Raw genomic sequence first — 22,467 nt, 5'->3', positions numbered from 1 at the left:
GGCATCCTCTACTGACGGGATGAGATCAATATCCTTCCAGGATACCCCGGCCAGGTCGATTAGAAAGGCCTGCTCGCAGAAGTGTTTCAGGGAGCGTTTTACAGTGATGAGTGGAGGTCGTTTGACCGCTGACCCATTACGGATGCAGGCAATGAGGCAGTGATCGCTGAGATCTTGGTTGAAGACAGCCGAGGTGTATTTAGAGGGGAAGTTGGTTAGGATGATATCTATGAGGGTGCCCGTGTTTAAGGTTTTGGGGAGGTACCTGGTAGGTTCATTGATAATTTGTGTGAGATTGAGGGCATCAAGTTTAGATTGTAGGATGGCTGGGGTGTTAAGCATGTTCCAGTTTAGGTCGCCTAGCAGCACGAACTCTGAAGATAGATGGGGGGCAATCAGTTCACATATGGTGTCCAGAGCACAGCTGGGGGCAGAGGGTGGTCTATAGCAGGCGGCAACGGTGAGAGACTTGTTTTTAGAGAGGTGGATTTTTAAAAGTAGAAGTTCAAATTGTTTGGGTACAGACCTGGATAGTAGGACAGAACTCTGCAGGCTATCTTTGCAGTAGATTGCAACACCGCCCCCTTTGGCAGTTCTATCTTGTCTGAAAATGTTGTAGTTTGGAATTAAAATGTCTGAGTTTTTGGTGGTCTTCCTAAGCCAGGATTCAGACACAGCTAGAACATCCGGGTTGGCAGAGTGTGCTAAAGCAGTGAATAGAACAAACTTAGGGAGGAGGCTTCTAATGTTAACATGCATGAAACCAAGGCTATTACGGTTACAGAAGTCGTCAAAAGAGAGCGCCTGGGGAATAGGAGTGGAGCCAGGCACTGCAGGGCCTGGATTCACCTCTACATCGCCAGAGGAACATAGGAGTAGTAGAATAAGGGTACGGCTAAAAGCTATGAGAATTGGTCGTCTAGAACGTCTGGAACATAGAGTAAAAGGAGGTTTCTGGGGGCGATAAAATAGCATCAAGGTATAATGTACAGACAAATGTATGGTAGGATGTGAATACAGTGGAGGTAAACCTAGGTATTGAGTGATGAAGAGAGAGATATTGTCTCTAGAAACATCGTTGAAACCAGGAGATGTCATTGCATGTGTGGGTGGTGGAACTAATAGGTTGGATAAGGTATAGTGAGCAGGACTAGAGGCTCTACAGTGAAATAAGCCAATAAACACTAACCAGAACAGAAATGGACAAGACATATTGACATTAAGGAGAGGCATGCTTAGTCGAGTGATCAAAAGGGTCCGGTGAGTGGAGAGGTTGGTTGGTGATTTAGACAGCTAGCCAGGGCATCGGTAGCAAGCTAGCATAGGATGGAGGTCTGTTGTTAGCCACCCCTTACGTTCCGTCAGTAGATTAGTGGGGTTCCGTGTGGTAGAGGGGATCAATCCAAATCACACAACAACAACAAAAATAAAAACAATAGATATAGTTATAGAGGCCCAAGAAGAAAACATAATAATAATAATAAAATAAAATAAAAATATATATAAAAAATAAAAAAAATTGTCCGATTGTCTATTCAGATAGCAGCCGGTAAGACAGCTAACGGTTAGCAGGCCGCAGATGGGCGTTCAGGTAACGTCGCGACGGAGGAGCCAGCCAGATAACTCCTTCGGGTAGATAACGTCGGCAGTCCAGTTGTGAAGGCCCGGTGGGGCTCCGCGAAAGCAGTAAAACGGGTCCGGATAGGTGACTGCAGCCCAGGTGTGATTGATGGAACTCAGGAGTGATTGACGGAGCTTGCTAGCTCCGGAATAATTGATGTTTGCTCCGGAATCGACGAAGGCCGATAGTCACACGGATAGCAGCTAGCTGTGAGATCCGGGTATGAATGTCCAGAGAGCAGTCGAAATCCAGGGACATGGAGAGAAAAATTGGTCCGGTATGTTCCGTTCCGAGCCGCGCCGTACAGAACTGGCGATAGATTTTCGAGCTAAAGGATAGCTGATGACCACAAACCGTGGTTAGCTGAATATTAACGATTTGCCAGTAAAGGAGCTAACTAGCTTCTGAACTAGCTTCTGGATTAGCTTCTGGCTAGTTTCAGGCTAGCTTCTTGGAGTTTCTGGCTAGCTTCTTGGAGGATTACAGATCTGAGGTAAATAATACTTTTTTATAAATATACATTGGTGAGGCGGGTTGCAGGAGAGTGTTTTGAAGATGAGTTGATGGAAAATAAAAATAAAATGTATGTGAAAAAGTTGTAAATATAGTTGTAAATATATATATATATACAGGACACGACAAGACGAGGACAAAAGACGTCTGAACTGCTATGCCACCTATCATCATCTACCCATCATGGGGTAGATGGAGATAGAGGGACTGTAGTCTACCCATCATGGGGTAGATAGAGGGACTGTAGTCTACCCATCATGTGGTAGATGGAGATAGAGTGACTGTAGTCTACCCATCATGGGGTAGATGGAGATAGAGGGACTGTAGTCTACCCATCATGGGGTAGATGGAGATAGAGGGACTGTAGTCTACCCATCATGGGGTAGATGGAGATAGAGGGACTGTAGTCTACCCATCATGGGGTAGATGGAGATAGAGGGACTGTAGTCTACCCATCATGGGGTAGATGGAGGTAGAGGGACTGTAGTCTACCCATCATGGGGTAGATAGAGGGACTGTAGTCTACCCATCATGGGGTAGATGGAGATAGAGGGACTGTAGTCTACCCATCATGGGGTAGATGGAGATAGAGGGACTGTAGTCTACCCATCATGGGGTAGATGGAGGTAGAGGGACTGTAGTCTACCCATCATGGGGTAGATAGAGGGACTGTAGTCTACCCATCATGGGGTAGATGGAGATAGAGGGACTGTAGTCTACCCATCATGGGGTAGATGGAGATAGAGGGACTGTAGTCTACCCATCATGGGTAGATGGAGATAGAGGGACTGTAGGCTACCCATCATGGGGTAGATGGAGAGAGAGGGACTGTAATCCACCCATCATGGGGGAAATGAAGGAAGAGTGGCTGTCTCTCATTCTCTCTCACTTACTCCCTCCCTCGCCCCTCTCTGTCTCTCTCTCTCTCCTCTCTGTACCTGTCTGTTCTGCTCCGTCGGTAATTAGTCCCCCAGTGGGTCCAAACCACCCTGTGGATCTGGTTTAAAGAGTAAACAGCATGTTATGACTAATTGGAAATAACACTTACACACGGAGCCCTTTTCTGAGGGAAGATAATGACAGAGGGTTGGCCAGTGAGAAGTAGTGGCCGTTATTGTCTGACTTAAGTCATATATGGAACCCGATTCCCTACTTTAGTGCACTACCTTTGAACAGGACACATAGGGAATAGGGGGCCATTTGATCAGGACACATAGGGAATAGGGGGCCATTTGATCAGGACACATAGGGAATAGGGGGCCATTTGATCAGGGGACATAGGGAATAGGGCCCATAGGGAATAGGGCCTATAGGGAATAGGGTGCCATTTGTCCAGGGCCCATAGGGAATAGGGTGCCATTTGAACAGGGCCCATAGGGAATAGGGTGCCATTTGACTAGAGACCGGTACTATAATACCAGTCTCTAGTGTTACTATAAATCCAGTCTCTAGTGTTACTACAATACCAGTGTCTAGTGTTACTATAATACCAGTCTCTAGTGTTACTATAATACCAGTCTCTAGTGTTACTACCAGTCTCTATAATGTTTCTTCAGTCTTTATCTCTCACTGGGCTGCTTACTCTGCCACAGAAATAAACAGTTTCCAATGCATCTTATATCCCACAATGCAATACAATGGTAGGTCATATAACCACAAACACAACCACACACGTTAGATGGACGTTGTGTCATAACTGTGAGAAAGGCCAATACTAGGGTAAATCTTACTGTATGTTTTAGTAGGTGGAACAGCTACACCCAATATCCAACGCAAATGGCACCTAATTCCCTATATAGTGTGCTACTTTCGACCAGAGCCCTTTGTGCATCAGGGAATCAGGTGCCGTTTGAGATCCAGCCCCCCCAAAAAACACTGCCTTTTGTAGGTCGGAGGTGTTTTCTTTAAATGTGAGGTACCCTGTAAAAGCCTCGGTCACGTGGGATGCTGTGAAACGGAACAATGTGGTAGTTGAAATATATCCGCGGCCCTCTATTGAAGGACACGACGGCAATCTAATTCTTGGTTAGTTCTGTCCCCACTCCACAGCCCGTTTCACTCTCCCATCTTTGCTTTGATTGAAATGGTCGATTGGATTTTGGCGTACGCCAGTCGAAGTGTGGTCAGCAACACTTCTTTAAAACCACACTGTGAAAATGAATGGCTTAAGGTATACCTCATCTAAAGGAATCCTATGAAGTAGGACAATCCTGGCTGTTACAATGAAACGTCTGACGACTATATGTCTAACTGTTGAGGAGGTGCTCAAGCGATGTTTAACTTGACCTTCGATAGAGCTAATGGAATAGAAATAGTACTGCATACTGTACTGCATACATACTGCATACTGGACTGCATACATACGGCATACTGTACTGCATACATACTGCATTCTGTACTGCATACATACTACATACTGTACTGCATACATACTGAACTGAATACATACTGCATCCTGTACTGCATACTGCACTGCATACTACACTGCTTACATACTGCATACTGGACTGCATACATACTGCTTAATGTACTGCATACTGTACTGCCTACATACTGCATTCATACTGCATACTGTACTGCATAATGTACTGCATACTGTACTGCCTACATACTGCATTCATACTGCATACTGTACTGCATAAATACTGCATACTGTACTGCATACTGTTTACTGTACTGCATACTGTACTGTTTACTGCATACTGTACTGCATACTGTACTGCTGACATACTAGATACATACTGCATACATACTGCATACTGTACCGCATAGTGCCTACGGTACTGCGTATGTACTGCATAATACTGCATACTGCACTGCATACGTTCTGCATAAAGTACTACATACTGTACAGCTTACATACTGCATACATATTGCATTCTGTACTGCATACTGCATAAATACTGCATACTGTACTGCATACTGTTTACTGTACTGCATACTGTACTGCCTACTGCATACTGTACTGCATACTGTACTGCTGACATACTAGATACATACTGCATACATACTGCATACTGTACTGCATAGTGCCTACGGTACTGCGTACGTACTGCATAATACTGCATACTGCACTGCATACATTCTGCATAATGTACTACATACTGTACAACTTACATACTGCATACATACCTTATACTGTACTGCATTCATACTGCATACTGTACCGTATACGTACTGCATACTGTGCTGCATACATATTATATACTGTACTGCATACATACAGCCTACTGTACTTCATACATACTGTATACTGAATGGCATACATACTGCATACAGTACTACATACATACTACATACTCTACTGCATACATACTGCATACTGTACTTCTTACATACTGCATACTGCGTACTGTATGGCATTCTGTACTGCTTACATAATGCATACTGTACTGCATATTGCATACTTTACTGCATACTGCGTACTGTACTGCATACTGACTACTGTACTGCAAACATACTGCATACTGTACTGCATACATACCGCATAATGTACTACATAATGTACTGCCTACATACTGCATGCATACTGCATACATACTGCATACATACTGCATACTGTATTGCATACATACTGCATACATAAAGCATACTGTACTGCATACATACATTATACTGTACTGCATTCATACTATGTACTGTACTGCCTACATACTGCATACATACTACATACTGTACTGCATATATACTGCATACTGTACTCCATTCATACTGCATACTGTACTGCATACATACTGCATACTGCACTTCATACATTCTGCACACTGTACTTCATACATACTGCATACTGTACTGCATACATACTGCATACTGTACTGCATACATACTGCATACTGTACTACATACATACTGCATACTGTATTACATTCATACTGCATACTGTACTGCATACATACTGCATACTGTATTACATTCATACTGCATACTGTACTGCATACATACTGCATACTGCACTTCATACATTCTGCACACTGTACTTCATACATACTGCATACTGTACTGCATACATACTGCATACTGTACTGCATACATACTGCATACTGTACTGCATATATACTGCATACTGTATTACATTCATACTGCATACTGTACTGCATACATACTGCATACTGTACTACATACATACTGCATACATACTGCATACATACTGCATACTGTACTACATACATACTGCATACTGTATTACATTCATACTACATACTGTACTGCATACATACTGCATACTGTACTACATTCATACTGCATACTGTACTGCATACATACTGCATACTGTACTTCATACATGCTGAATACTTTAAAACCACATTTAGAAGAAGACAGATGTAACATTACTCTATTTAATTTCCAACAGATAAAGTGTGTTGTGATGTTTTGCTTTTGACCTTGTAGGTTGGTTTCTGCATTCAGTGAAACACATTATAACTAAGATGTCCCCCTTTTGTCTTCCCCTCTCAACAGGTTAACAGGATTTCAGATCCCGCCTCCCGTCACCAGCACAGGGTCCATATTTTCACTACGGCTTACCAGTGACTTTGCAGTAAGCGCTCATGGATTTAAGATGGCTTATGAAGGTGAGAGAGAAAAAATATTCACTGTTGTTTCTTGTAAGAGAGAGATGGTCACGGTCAAACGACATAACTTTTGGTATTCAGTTAAATGATACTCAGAGGTTGTTAAATTATCATCTTTAGTCACAAAATTTGAATTCGCATTTAATTAGAAACATTACATCTCCATGGAAAGTGTAAATATACATCATCCTAAACATTTTCTCATTTCATCTCCTGTCTGGCTCATGCATTATGACAACATTTGGTCCCATTGACCCGGATCTCAACATTTCCCCTCTGTCCCAAACCATTTCTCTTTCCAGAGGTGCATATTATATCACACAGCAGATGGTGCAGGGAATTAGCTGAACTAATGGATGTGCTAACTCATCTCTGTCGAGAGCGGTGCAGAAGTCGACAGAAATGCAGGGGCTGTCTAAATATGAAGTATACCTCTGTGGCAGTAGGTTATGTCTAGGCTCCTCTCCTCTCCTCTCCTCTCCTCTCCTCTCCTCTCCTCTCCTCTCCTCTCCTCTCCTCTCCTCTCCTCTCCTCTCCTCTCCTCTCCTCTCCTCTCCTCTCCTCTCCTCTCCTCTCTGCTCCTATCCTCTCCTCTCTGCTCCTCCTCTCCTCTCCTCGCTCCTCCTCTCCTCTCCTCGCTCCTCCTCTCCTCATTCCTCTCCTCTCCTCTCCTCTCCTCTCCTCTCCTCTCCTCTCCTCTCCTCTCCTCTCCTCTCCTCTCCTCTCCTCTCCTCTCCTCTCCTCTCCTCTCCTCTCCTCTCCTCTCCTCTCCTCTCCTCTCTGCTCCTCCTCTCCTCTCCTCGCTCCTCCTCTCCTCTCCTCATTCCTCCTCTCCTCTCCTCTCCTCGCTCCTCCTCTCCTCTCCTCTCCTCTCCTCTCCTCTCCTCTCCTCTCCTCTCCTCTCCTCTCCTCTCCTCCCCTTTTCTTTTTTTCTTCTCTTCTCTCCTCTCCTTTTCTTTTTTCTCTCCTCTCCTCTCCTCTCCTCTCCTCTCCTCTCCTCTCCTCTCCTCTCCTCTCCTCTCCTCTCCTCTCCTCTCCTCTCCTCTCCTCTCCTCTCCTCTCCTCTCCTCTCCTCTCCTCTCCTCTCCTCTCCTCTCCTCCCCTTTTCTTTTTTTCTTCTCTTCTCTCCTCTCCTTTTCTTTTTTCTCTCCTCTCCTCTCCTCTCCTCTCCTCTCCTCTCCTCTCCTCTCCTCTCCTCTCCTCTCCTCTCCTCTCCTCTCCTCTCCTCTCCTCTCCTCTCCTCTCCTCTCCTCTCCTCTCCTCTCCTTTTCTTTTTTCTCTCCTCTCCTCTCCTCTCCTCTCCTCTCCTCTCCTCTCCTCTCCTCTCCTCTCCTCTCCTCTCCTCTCCTCTCCTCTCCTCTCCTCTCCTCTCCTCTAATTTTAGCTTAGTGATGCTCGCAGTTACTCAGATATGATTTTAGCTCAGTGATGGTCTTAGTGACTCAGATATGATTTTAGCTCAGTGATGGTCTCAGTGACTCAGATATGATTTTAGCTCAGTGATGGTCTCAGTGACTCAGATATGATTTTAGCTCAGTGATGGTCTTAGTGACTCAGATATGATTTTAGCTCAGGGATGGTCTTAGTTACTCAGATAAGATTTTAGCTCAGTGATGGTCTTAGTGACTCAGATATGATTTTAGCTCAGTAAGGCTCTTAGTGAATCAGATATTATTTTAGCTCAGTGGTGGTCTTAGTGACTCAGATATGATTTTAGCTCAGTGAGGCTCTTAGTGACTCAGATACGATTTTAGCTCAGTGATGGTCTTAGTGACTCAGATATGATTTTAGCTCAGTGATGGTCTTAGTGACTCAGATATGATTTTAGCTCAGTGATGGTCTTAGTTACTCAGATATGATTTTAGCTCAGTGATGGTCTTAGTGACTCAGATATGATTTTAGCTCAGTGAGGCTCTTAGTGAATCAGATATTATTTTAGCTCAGTGGTGCTCACAGAGGCCCTGGTCAAAAGTAGTGCACCATAGAGGGAATAGGGTGCCATTTGGGACACAGGGAGAGGAGATGGTATCTCATTGTGTTACCTGTCATTCATCCATCGAAGGAGCAGAGAGAAAAACAAGTTCGACTCTCAGTGTGTTTATACTGATTAATGGGTCTCAAACATTCCTCTCCTCTTCTCTCCTCTTCTCTAGTTAATAATGTGTCTCAGGCAGTCCTTTGTCTCCTGTCCTGTCCTCTCCTCTCCTCTAGTTAATAATGTGTCTCAGGCAGTCCTTTGTCTCCTGTCCTGTCCTGTCCTCTCCTCTCCTCTAGTTAATAATGTGTCTCAGGCAGTCCTTTGTCTCCTGTCCTGTCCTGTCCTCTCCTCTCCTCTAGTTAATAATGTGTCTCAGGCAGTCATTTGTCTCCTGTCCTGTCCTGTCCTCTCTGCTCCTCTAGTTAATGTGTCTCAAACAGTCCTCTGGAGAATGCACAACCTCAACCCTGTTTTAATAGGGAGTGTGCTTCTCATACTGCCCTGAAAACTGTTGTTTTCTGAAGAGATTGGTTTGCTAGCTATACTTATGGACTGTATGTTTTAGTTTTCTGAAAAGATTTGTTAACTAACTATATTTACGGACTGTATATGCTAGTTTTCTGTAGAGATTGGTTAGCTAGCTATATTTATGGACTGTATATGCTAGTTTTCTGTAGAGATTGGTTAGCTAGCTATATTTATGGACTCTATATGCTAGTTTTCTGTAGAGATTGGTTAGCTAGCTATATTTATGGACTCTATATGCTAGTTTTCTGTAGAGATTGGTTAGCTAGCTATATTTATGGACTCTATATGCTAGTTTTCTGTAGAGATTGGTTAGCTAGCTATATTTATAGACTGTATATGCTAGTTTTCTGTAGAGATTGGTTAGCTAGCTATATTTATGGACTGTATATGCTAGTTTTCTGTAGAGATTGGTTAGCTAGCTATATTTATGGACTCTATATGCTAGTTTTCTGTAGAGATTGGTTAGCTAGCTATATTTATGGACTGTATATGCTAGTTTTCTGAAGAAATTGGTTAGCTAGCTATATTTATGGACTCTATATGCTAGTTTTCTGTAGAGATTGGTTAGCTAGCTATATTTATGGACTCTATATGCTAGTTTTCTGTAGAGATTGGTTAGCTAGCTATATTTATGGACTGTATATGCTAGTTTTCTGTAGAGATTGGTTAGCTAGCTATATTTATGGACTGTATATGCTAGCTTTCTGTAGAGATTGGTTAGCTAGCTATACTTATAGACTGTAGCTTTGATAAGACGTGTGTCTATCTTGAAGGGTCTCTATTTTAATGGCACCACTGCAGACCTATTATCTAGTGTATAAGCGCGAGACATGTGTTTTCCTCAGAATAGGTTTCTGGATCACAGTTGATCCATAATGTAAATCTAAATAATTCATGTTTTTGTTGTTGACATCTCAGTGGATGTTGTCTATTGAGTGAAAACTTTCTCTGCGCTGTGTTTACAAGTTGTTTAGCTCTGTGTGATGTGTGTGTGTGTGTGTGTGTGTGTGTGGGGGTGATGAGGGTTGACTAATTCTGCTGCTATGAAACCCCAGCCATTCCTAGCAATGTAGTACAGGGCTCCTGTGGGAGATTTATGTTGCTCAAAACACGCACACACACACACACACACACACACACACACACACATACACACACACACACACACATACATACACACACACACACACACACACACACACACACACACACACACACACACACACACACACACACACACACACACACACACACACACAGTGCCACTCCACACCCTCATATTCTTCAAAGGGCTACACAGTCATTAGCTGTACAGGGAAATAAATAGCTCTCCCCCTAGAGAGACCTCTGAGCCAACTACCTCATTTACTTGTTCACATAACTCATACGGTGTCGTCCCAAATGGCACCCTATTCCCTCTGTTTCTCTCCGTGCAACAAAGAGCCCTGGTCAAATGTAGTGGACTATAATAGGAGTTGTGTTCCGTTTGGGTTGCAACCCCTAGTGTTCCGTTTGGGTTGCAACCCCTAGTGTTCCGTTTGGGTTGCAACCCCTAGTCTTCCGTTTGGGTTGCAGCCCCTAGTGTTCCGTTTGGGTTGCAACCCCTAGTGCTCCGTTTGGGTTGCAACCCCTAGTGTTCCGTTTGGGTTGCAGCCCCTAGTGCTCCGTTTGGGTTGCAACCCCTAGTGTTCCGTTTGGGTTGCAACCCCTAGTGTTCCGTTTGGGTTGCAGCCCCTAGTGTTCCGTTTGGGTTGCAACCCCTAGTACCACTGAGTTTACTGAGAGGCAAGTCTACTGCTGCTGTTGCTCCTGTTGTACACTTGACGAGTTTTGTTCCAAATCATCATATCGACCAATTTCTCACATTTGTTGTTGTTGTTGTTTTTAAATCAGAAATGATTGCTTATGGGTACCTTCACGCGGTGTTTGTGTTTTTAAGACGTGTATTGAAATGGGTTTTGTTGCAAAAAAAAGCCTGCTATATATCCATTGTTGAGATGAAATTAAATGTTCATATCCTGTATATTTGACTGTGATATGTGGTTGTCTGAGTCTCACCTAGTTATCTTAAGATGAATGTACTAACTCAGAGTCGCTCTGTGTAAGAGCATCTGCTATAGGAGTCAAGTGTCAGTATTTTATATACAGGTCTCATACTACTGTATTGATTCAGTATTTTATATACAGGTCTCATACTACTGTATTGATTCAGTATTTTATGTACAGGTCTCATACTACTGTATTGATTCAGTATTTTATGTACAGGTCTCATACTACTGTATTGATTCAGTATTTTATATACAGGTCTCATACTACTGTATTGATTCAGTATGTTACGTACAGGTCTCATATTACTGTATTGATTCAGTATTTTATATACAGGTCTCATACTACTGTATTGATTCAGTATTTTATATACAGGTCTCATACTACTGTATTGATTCAGTATTTTATATACAGGTCTCATACTACTGTATTGATTCAGTATTTTATATACAGGTCTCATATTACTGTATTGATTCAGTATTTTATATACAGGTCTCATATTACTGTATTGATTCAGTATTTTATATACAGGTCTCATATTACTGTATTGTTTCAGTAATTTATATACAGGACTCATACTACTGTATTGATTCAGTATTTTATATACAGGTCTCATATTACATAACTTCTGGCGCCGACAGAGTTGGCCGCCTCACTTCGCGTTCCTGCGAAACTATGCAGTATTTAGTTTTTTTATGTGTTATTTCTGACATTGTTACCCCAGGAAATCTTAGGTTTTACTACATACAGTCGGGAGGAACTATTGAATATAAGAGCAACGTCAACTCACCAAGATTACGACCAGGAATACGACTTTCCCGAAGCGGATCCTCTGTTTGGCCCACCACCCAGGACTATGGATCGGATCCCAGCCGGCGACCCAAAACAACGACGCTGTAGAAGAAGGGGCAGACGGAGTGGTTTTCTGGTCAGGCTCCGTAGACGGGCACATCCCGAGCATACTACTCGCCAATGTCCAGTCTCTTGACAACAAGGTAGACAAAATCCGAGCAAGGGTAGCATTCCAGAGAGACATCAGAGACTGTAACATTCTTTGTTTCACGGAAACATGGCTCACACGAGACACGCTATCGGAGTCGGTACAGCCACCTGGTTTCTTCACGCACCGCGCCGACAGAAACAAGCATCTCTCTGGTAAGAAGAGGGGCGGGGGCGTATGCCTTGTGATTAACGAGACGTGGTGTGATCATAACAACATACAGGAACTCAAGCCCTTTTGTTCACCTGACTTAGAATTCCTCACAATCAAATGCAGACCGCATTATCTACCAGGAGAATTCTCTTCGATCATTATCACAGTCGTGTATATCCCCCCCCAAACAGGCACATCGTCGGCCCTGAAAGAACTTCATTGGAGTCTATGTAAACTGGAAACCACATATCCTGAGGCTGCCTTTATTGTAGCTGGGGATATTAACAAGGCTAAACTGAAAACAAAGCTCCCCAAATTCTATCAGCATATCGATTGTGCTATCAGGGCTGGCAAAACCCTAGACCACTGTTATAAGGCCCTCCCCCACCGCCCCTTCGGAAAAGCTGACCACGACCCCATTTTGTTGCTCCTTGCCTATAGACAGAAACTAGTACAGGAAGCTCCCGCGCTCAGGTCTGTTCAACGCTGGTCCGACCAATCGGATTCCACGCTTCAAGATTGCTTCGACCACGTGGACTGGGATATGTTCCTCATTGCGACGAACAACAACATTGATGAATACGCTGATTCGGTGTGTGAGTTTATTAACAAGAGGTGATGTTGTACCCACAGCAACGATTAAAACATTCCCCAACCAGAAACTGTGGATTGATGGCAGCATTCGCCTGAAACTGAAGTGCGAACCACTGCTTTTGATCAGGGCAAGGTGACCTGAAACATGACCGAATACAGACAGTGTAGCTATTCCATCCGCAAGGCAATCCAACAAGCTAAGTGTCAGTGCAGAGACAAAGTGGAATCTCAATTCAACGGCTCAGACACGAGAGGTATGTGGCAGGGTCTACAGTCAATCACGGACTACAAAAGAAAAACCAGCCCTGTTGCGGACCACGATGTCTTGCTCCCAGACAGACTAAACAACGTTTTTGCTCACTTTGAGGACAGTACAGTATCACTGACATGGCCCGCTACCAAAACCTGCGGGCTTTCCTTCACTGTAGCCAACATGAGTAACACATTTAAAGGTGTAAACCCTCGCAAGGCTGCCGGCCCAGACGGCATCCCCAGCCGCACCCTCAGAGCATGCGCAGACCAGCTGGCTGGTGTGTTTACAGACATATTCAATCAATCCTTATCCCAGTCTGCTGTCCCCACATGCTTCAAGAGGGCCACCATTGTTCCTCTTCCCAAGAAAGCTAAGGTAACTGTGCTAAACGACTGCTTTGAGAGACTAGTCAAGGACCATATCACCTCCATCCTACCTGACACCCTAGACCCACTCTAATTTGCTTATTGCCCCAATAGGTCCACAGACCACGCAATCGCCACCACACTGCACACTGACCTAACCCATCTGGACAAGAGGAATACTCATGTAAGAATGCTGTTCATCGATTACAGCTCAGCATTTAACACGATAGTACCCTCCAAACTCGTCATTAAGCTCGAGACCCTGGGTCTCGACCCCGCCCTGTGCAACTGGGTCCTGGACTTCCTGACGGGCCACCCCAGGTGGTGAGGGTAGGTAACAACATCTCCACCTCGCTGATCCTCAACACTGGGGCCCCACAAGGGTGCGTTCTTGCCCTCTCCTGTATTCCCTGTTCACCCACGACTGCGTGGCCATGCACGCCTCCAACTCAATCATCAAGTTTGCAGACGACACTACAGTGGTAGGCTTGATTACCAACAACAACGAGATGGCCTACAGGGAGGAGGTGAGGGCCCTCGGAGTGTGGTGTGAGGAAAATAACCTCACACTCAATGTCAACAAAACAAAGCAAATGATCGTGGACTTCAGGAAACAGCAGAGGGAGCAGCCCCCATCCACATCGACGGGACAGTAGTGGAGAGGGTGGAGAGTTTTAAGTTCCTCAGCGTACACATCACGGACAAACTGAAATGGTCCACCCACACAGACAGCGTGGTGAAGGAGGCGCAGCAGCGCCTCTTCAACCTCAGGAGGCTGAAGAAATTTGGCTTGTCACCAAAAACACTCACAAACTTCTACAGATGCACAATCGAGAGCATCCTGTTGGGCTGTATCACCGCCTGGTACGGCAGCTGCTCCGCCCTCAACCGTAAGGCTCTCCAGAGGGTAGTGAGGTCTGCACAACGCATCACCGGGTGCAAACTACCTGCCCTCCAGGACACCTACACCACCCGATGTCACAGGAAGGCCAAAAAGATCACCAAGGACAGCAACCACCCGAGCCACTGCCTGTTCACCCCGCTATCATCCAGAAGGCGAGGTCAGTACAGGTGCATCAAAACTGGGACCGAGAGACTGAAAAACAGCTTCTATCTCAAGGCCATCAGACTGTTAAACAGCCACCACTAACATTGAGTGGCTGCTGCCAACACACTGTCAATGACACTGACTCAACTCCAGCCACTTTAATAATGGAAAAAGTGATGTAATCAATTTATCACCAGCCACTTTATATTATATAATGTTTATATACCCTACATTACTCATCTCATATGTATATACTGTACTCTATACCATCTACTACACCTTGCCATCTTGATGTAATGTATCACTAGCCACTTTAAACAATGCCACTTCATATAATGTTTACATACCCTACATTACTCATCTCATATGTATATACTGTACTCTATACCATCTACTGCATCTTGCCTATGCCGTTCGGCCATCACTCATTGATATATCTTTATGTACATATTCATATTCATTCCTTTACACTTGTGTGTATGAGGTAGTTGTTGTGAAGTTGTTAGCTAGATTACTTGTTAGATATTACTGCACGGTCGGAACTAGAAGCACAAGCATTTCGCTACACTCACATTAACACCTGCTAACCATGTGCTAACCATGTGTATGTGACAAATAAAGTTGATTTGATTTGATTCAGTATGTTACGTACAGGTCTCATACTACTGTATTGATTCAGTATGTTACGTACAGGTCTCATACTACTGTATTGATTCAGTATTTTATATACAGGTCTCATACTACTGTATTGATTCAGTATGTTACGTACAGGTCTCATACTACTGTATTGATTCAGTATTTTATATACAGGTCTCATACTATTGTATTGATTCAGTATTTTATATACAGGTCTCATACTACTGTATTGATTCAGTATGTTACGTACAGGTATCATACTACTGTATTGATTCAGTATTTTATATACAGGTATCATACTACTGTATTGATTCAGTATTTTATATACAGGTCTCATACTACTGTATTGATTCAGTATTTTATATACAGGTCTCATACTATTGTATTGATTCAGTATTTTATATACAGGTCTCATACTACTGTATTGATTCAGTATTTTATATACAGGTCTCATACTACTGTATTGATTCAGTATTTTATATACAGGTCTCACACTACTGTATTGATTCAGTATTTTATATACAGGTCTCATACTACTGTATTGATTCAGTATTTTATATACAGGTCTCATACTATTGTATTGATTCAGTATTTTATATACAGGTCTCATACTACTGTATTGATTCAGTATTTTATATACAGGTATCATACTACTGTATTGATTCAGTATTTTATATACAGGTATCATACTACTGTATTGATTCAGTATTTTATATACAGGTCTCATAGTACTGTATTGATTCAGTATTTTATATACAGGTCTCATAGTACTGTATTGATTCAGTATTTTATATACAGGTCTCACACTACTGTATTGATTCAGTATTTTATATACAGGTCTCATACTACTGTATTGATTCAGTATTTTATATACAGGTCTCATACTACTGTATTGATTCAGTATTTTATATACAGGTCTCATACTACTGTATTGATTCAGTATTTTATATACAGGTCTCATACTACTGTATTGATTCAGTATTTTATATACAGGTCTCATACTACTGTATTGATTCAGTATTTTATATACAGGTCTCATACTACTGTATTGATTCAGTATTTTATATACAGGTCTCATACTACTGTATTGATTCAGTATTTTATATACAGGTCTCATACTATTGTATTGATTCAGTATTTTATATACAGGTCTCATACTATTGTATTGATTCAGTATTTTATATACAGGTCTCATACTACTGTATTGATTCAGTATTTTATATACAGGTCTCATACTACTGTATTGATTCAGTATTTTATATACAGGTCTCATACTACTGTATTGATTCAGTATGTTACGTACAGGTCTCATACTACTGTATTGATTCAGTATTTTATATACAGGTCTCATACTATTGTATTGATTCAGTATTTTATATACAGGTCTCATACTACTGTATTGATTCAGTATTTTATATACAGGTCTCTTACTACTGTATTGATTCAGTATTTTATATACAGGTCTCATACTACTGTATTGATTCAGTATTTTATATACAGGTCTCATACTACTGTATTGATTCAGTATTTTATATACAGGTCTCATACTACTGTATTGATTCAGTATGTTACGTACAGGTATCATACTACTGTATTGATTCAGTATTTTATATACAGGTCTCATACTACTGTATTGATTCAGTATTTTATATACAGGTCTCTTACAACTGTATTGATTCAGTATTTTATATACAGGTCTCATACTACTGTATTGATTCAGTATTTTATATACAGGTCTCATACTACTGTATTGATTCAGTATTTTATATACAGGTCTCATACTACTGTATTGATTCAGTATTTTAACATGTTTTTAAATATTGATGTCACAAATGTATAATTTTCACAGTAAAACAAATTAAAGTAGTTATTTGTTACATGTGACTGTGTAAAATCCTAGCAGTACTACTGATTTCTCTGTGAGAGAGGCAGATATATATTATTACTGTGTAAAACCTAGCAGTACTACTGATTTCTCTGAGAGTGAGGCAGATATATATTATTACTGTGTAAAACCTAGCAGTACTACTGATTTCTCTGAGAGTGGGGCAGATATATATTATTACTATATTTGTCATGAAACATAGCCACGCCCCTAATGTTATAATAAGTGTTTATATGAAACGTAGCCACGCCCATTGAGTTATAATGAGTGTTTATATGAAACGTAGCCACGCCCCTAGAGTTATAATGAGTGTTTAAATGAAACGTAGCCACGCCCCTAGAGTTATAATGAGTGTTTATATGCGTTTGTTTCAAACTTGGCAAACATTGCGACTGAAAGATGACTTTCCATATTTTCAGTTTAACATTTGAGCAAAAAATAAATAAATCTGCTCAACTTTAGTCTGCCTTCTGACAGGCCGTGTTTGGAATGGCTTCTGTTGGCCAATATAGGACTTTATCAGAAAGAAATGCATAACATCAAATCAAATCAAATCAAATTTATTTATATAGCCCTTCGTACATCAGCTGATATCTCAAAGTGCTGTACAGAAACCCAGCCTAAAACCCCAATGTGGTGATGTGCTGTGAAATGGTTCGATGTGCTGTTATACTGTATTGACCCATCGCGTTCATTTTCCAAACAAATCCTTCTGATGATTATAGCTTCACCATTAATCTCTCTGTTGGTTATCATCTGATGATTATAGTTCTACCATTAATCCCTCTGTTGGTTATCATCTGATGATTATAGCTCCACCATTAATCTCTCTGTTGGTTATCATCTGATGATTATAGATCCACCATTAATCTCTCTGTTGGTTATCATCTGATGATTATAGTTCTACCATTAATCCATCTGATGATTATAGCTCCACCATTAATCCATCTGATGATTGTAGCTTCACCATTAATCTCTCTGTCGGTTATCATCTGATGATTATAGCTTCACCATTAATCCATCTGATGATTGTAGCTTCACCATTATTCTCTCTGTTGGTTATCATCTGATGATTATAGCTCCACCATTAATCCATCTGATGATTATAGCTTCACCATTAATCCATCTGTTGGTTATCATCTGATGATTATAACTCCACCATTAATCCATCTGATGATTATAACTCCACCATTAATCCATCTGATGATTATAACTCCACCATTAATCCATCTGATGATTATAACTCCACCATTAATCCATCTGATGATTATAATTTCACCATTAATCCATCTGATGATTATAACTCCACCATTAATCCATCTGATGATTATAGCTCCACCATTAATCCATCTGTCGGTTATCATCTAATGATTATAGCTTCACCATTAATCCATCTGATGATTATAACTCCACCATTAATCCATCTGATGATTATAACTCCACCATTAATCCATCTGTCGGTTATCATCTAATGATTATAGCTTCACCATTAATCCATCTGATGATTATAACTCCACCATTAATCCATCTGTAGGTTATCATCTAATGATTATAACTCCACCATTAATCCATCTGATGATTATAACTCCACCATTAATCCATCTGATGATTATAACTCCACCATTAATCCATCTGATGATTATAACTCCACCATTAATCCATCTGATGATTATAATTTCACCATTAATCCATCTGATGATTATAACTCCACCATTAATCCATCTGATGATTATAGCTTCACCATTAATCCATCTGTCGGTTATCATCTAATGATTATAGCTTCACCATTAATCCATCTGTCGGTTATCATCTAATGATTATAGCTTCACCATTAATCCATCTGTCGGTTATCATCTAATGATTATAGTTCTACCATTAATCCATCTGTCGGTTATCATCTAATGATTATAGCTTCACCATTAATCCATCTGTCGGTTATCACCCGATGATTATAGCTTCACCATTAATCCATCTGTCGGTTATCATCTGATGATTATAGTTCTACCATTAATCCATCTGTCGGTTATCATCTAATGATTATAGCTTCACCATTAATCCATCTGTCGGTTATCATCTAATGATTATAGTTCTACCATTAATCCCTCTGTCGGTTATCATCTAATGATTATAGTTCTACCATTAATCCCTCTGTCGGTTATCATCTAATGATTATAGCTTCACCATTAATCCCTCTGTCGGTTATCATCTAATGATTATAGCTTCACCATTAATCCATCCGATGATTATAGTTCTACCATTAATCCCTCTGTCGGTTATCATCTGATGATTATAGTTCTACCATTAATCCCTCTGTCGGTTATCATCTGATGATTATATCTTCACCATTAATCCCTCTGTCGGTTATCATCTGTTATCAGATCATACTCGTGGACGTGGCAGAAATCCAATCCAAATAAAAACTCCTAGCCGTCATCATAGACACATGTAATCTGTGGTGACAGACAGTCCAGATAGCTACAGTGCACACAAGATTCCATTCTGCTTTTGGAGAGATTTATTGATTACGAGACAGAAATGTGTCTCCTGCTTTTTACCCCCCAAAAAAAACCTCTTTCTGAGATTAAACACACAAAGGCTCCTAGAAGGCTGGAGACGACACGTAGTAAATACATTTACTGTATAGAAATGACGTGCGAGAACTGTGAACGGGTTGCAGAGAACGAGCAGTGGAAAGAACGACTGTTTCTGTCTCTGCCAGTCAGCTTTATGATTTAGGTTTTCAATGTGTTCTTCACAGACAGCAGTTTCACTCTAAAAACGACACCATATTCCCTATGTAGTGCACTGCTTTTAACCAGATTCCTATTGACCTAGGTTAAAAGTAGTGCACTACATTTTGGGGAATAGGGGGTCATTTGGGATGCAAACCCCCTTATTCTGGTTCCAGAATAATTAGCTTAAAGACAGATGGTACACAAACACAACATTGATAGTATCTACACTCGACTGCAATATGTTTTCTATCAAACTGCTTGACAGAATGAATCCTTTTTTAATTTATATCGCACAGCAGTTGTTTTAACTGATGGGTGTAATTATTATATTAATTCACACTGCATTGATATTCAACATATTCTACTCTGTCCTCAGTAGCAGTACATAGACAATCATTTCAAAAACAATATAACAATTTAAAAAATAAATAAATATATTTATTTCACCTTTATTTAACCAAGGAAGGCTAGTTGAGAACAAGTTCTCATTTATAACTGCGACCTGGCCAAGATAAAGCAAAGCAGTTCGACACAAACAACAACACAGAGTTACACATGGAATAAAACAAACGTACAGTCAATAATACAGTAGAACAACACAAATCCAACTTTTGTCAGTGGTTTAATTGAGCAAACTTAGTCTTTTACATATTGGGCAGGTGGGCCCAAATGTGTCAGAACTCCAGTCATTGGATATGAATGTTGTTATTAAACCAGTGGTTCACTGAGAGGTTTATGGGTTTAACAGTTTAACACCAATATACACTTTAGTGTACAAAATATTAAGAACACATTCCTAATATTGAGAGAGCAAACATTAATAATATGAATCAATCAAATGTATTTATAAAGCTCTTCTTACATCAGCTGATGTCTCAAAGTGCTGTACAGAAACCCAGCCTAAAACCCCAAACAGCAAGCAATGCAGGTGTAGAAGCACGGTGGCTAGGAAAAACTCCCTAGAAAGGCCAGAACCTAGGAAGAAACCTAGAGAGGAACCAGGCTCTGAGGGGTGGCCAGTCCTCTTCTGGCTGTGCCGGGTGGAGATTATAACAGAACATGGCCAAGATGTTCAAATGTTCATAAATGACCAGCAGGGTCAGATAATAATAATCACAGTGGTTGTCGAGGGTGCAACAGGTCAGCACCTCAGGAGTAAATGTCAGTTGGCTTTTAACTATTGTAGCATAGATACTGGAGGATGAGACAGGCGGGGTCGGGAGACGCTGTGGCCTGGGCCAACCTGTGCCAAAGCACAGCCCCCACACCACAAGAGGAATATCTTCAACCACCAACTTACTACCCTGAGACAAGGCTGAGTAGTATAGCCCACGAAGATCTCCCCCACGGCACAAACCCGAGGGAGCACCAACTTGAACAAGAAGATCACATCAGTGACTCAACCCACTCAAGTGACACACCTCTCCTAGGGAAGGCATGGAAGAGCACCAGTAAGCCAGTGACTCAGCCCCTGTAATAGGGTTAGAGGCAGAGAATCCCAGTGGAAAGAGGGGAACCAGCCAGGCAGAGACAGCAAGGGCGGTTCGTTGCTCCAGAGCCTTTCCGTTCACCTTCACACTCCTGGGCCAGACTACACTCAATCATAGGATCTACTGAAGAGATGAGTCTTCAATAAAGACTTAAAGGTCGAGACCGAGTCTGCATTTCTCACATGGGTAGGCAGACCATTCCATAAAAATGGAGCTCTATAGGAGAAAGCCATGCTTCCAGCTGTTTGCTTAGAAATTCTAGGGACAGTAAGGAGGCCTGCGTCTTGTGACCGTAGCGTACGTGTGTGTATGTACGGCAGGACCAAATCGGAAAGATAGGTAGGAGCAAGCCCATGTAATGAGTTGTAGGTTAGCAGTAAAACCTTGAAATCAACCCTTGCCTTGACAGGAAGCCAGTGTAGGGAGGCTAGCACTGGAGTAATATGAAAAACAAATGTTGGTTCTAGTCAAGATTCTAGCAGCCGTGTTCAGCACTAACTGAAGTTTATTTAGTGCTTTATCCGGGTAGCCGGAAAGTAGAGCATTGCAGTAGTCTAGTTTAGAAGGAACAAACGCATGGATAAGCTTTTATGCATCATTTTGTGGCAAAAGACATGCGATTTTTGCAATGTTACGTAGATGGAAAAAACTTTGAAACATTCTTGATATGTTCGTCAAAAGAGAGATCAGGGTCCAGAGTAACACTGGGGTCCCTTCACAGTTTTATTTGAGAAGACTTCACAACCATTAAGATTAATTGTCAGATCCAACGGAAGATCTCTTTGTTTCTTGGGACCTTAGAACTAGCATCTCTGTTTTGTCAGAGTTTTAAAGTAAAACATTTGCTGCCATCCACTTTCTTGTCTGAAAGACAGGCTTCCAGGGAGGGCAATGTTGGGGCTTCACCATGTTTCATTGAAATGTACAGCTGTGTGTCGTCCGCATAGCAGTGAATGTTAACATTATGTTTCCGAATGACATCACCAAGAGGTAGAATATTTAGTGAAAACAATAGTGGTCCTAAAACGGAGCCTTGAGGAACACCGAAACT

At 41.6% G+C, this 22,467-nt stretch overlaps 1 protein-coding gene across 1 annotated transcript in view; it reads left to right on the top strand.

Annotated features, from left to right (window-relative positions):
• Nucleotides 1-22,467, top strand: part of LOC116371558 (CUB and sushi domain-containing protein 3-like) — a 258,797-nt gene that overhangs the window by 73,908 nt on the left and 162,422 nt on the right. The window contains 1 exon segment of the mRNA XM_031820410.1: nt 6,593-6,705. Coding sequence (XP_031676270.1) covers nt 6,593-6,705 — 113 coding nt within the window.

The sequence above is a fragment of the Oncorhynchus kisutch genome, unplaced genomic scaffold (assembly GCF_002021735.2).
Source record: "Oncorhynchus kisutch isolate 150728-3 unplaced genomic scaffold, Okis_V2 scaffold3357, whole genome shotgun sequence".
In the NCBI taxonomy this organism is placed as follows: domain Eukaryota; kingdom Metazoa; phylum Chordata; class Actinopteri; order Salmoniformes; family Salmonidae; genus Oncorhynchus; species Oncorhynchus kisutch.
The sequence above is the reverse complement of the archived record's forward strand: the minus strand, read 5'-3'. Positions and strand labels throughout refer to the sequence as shown.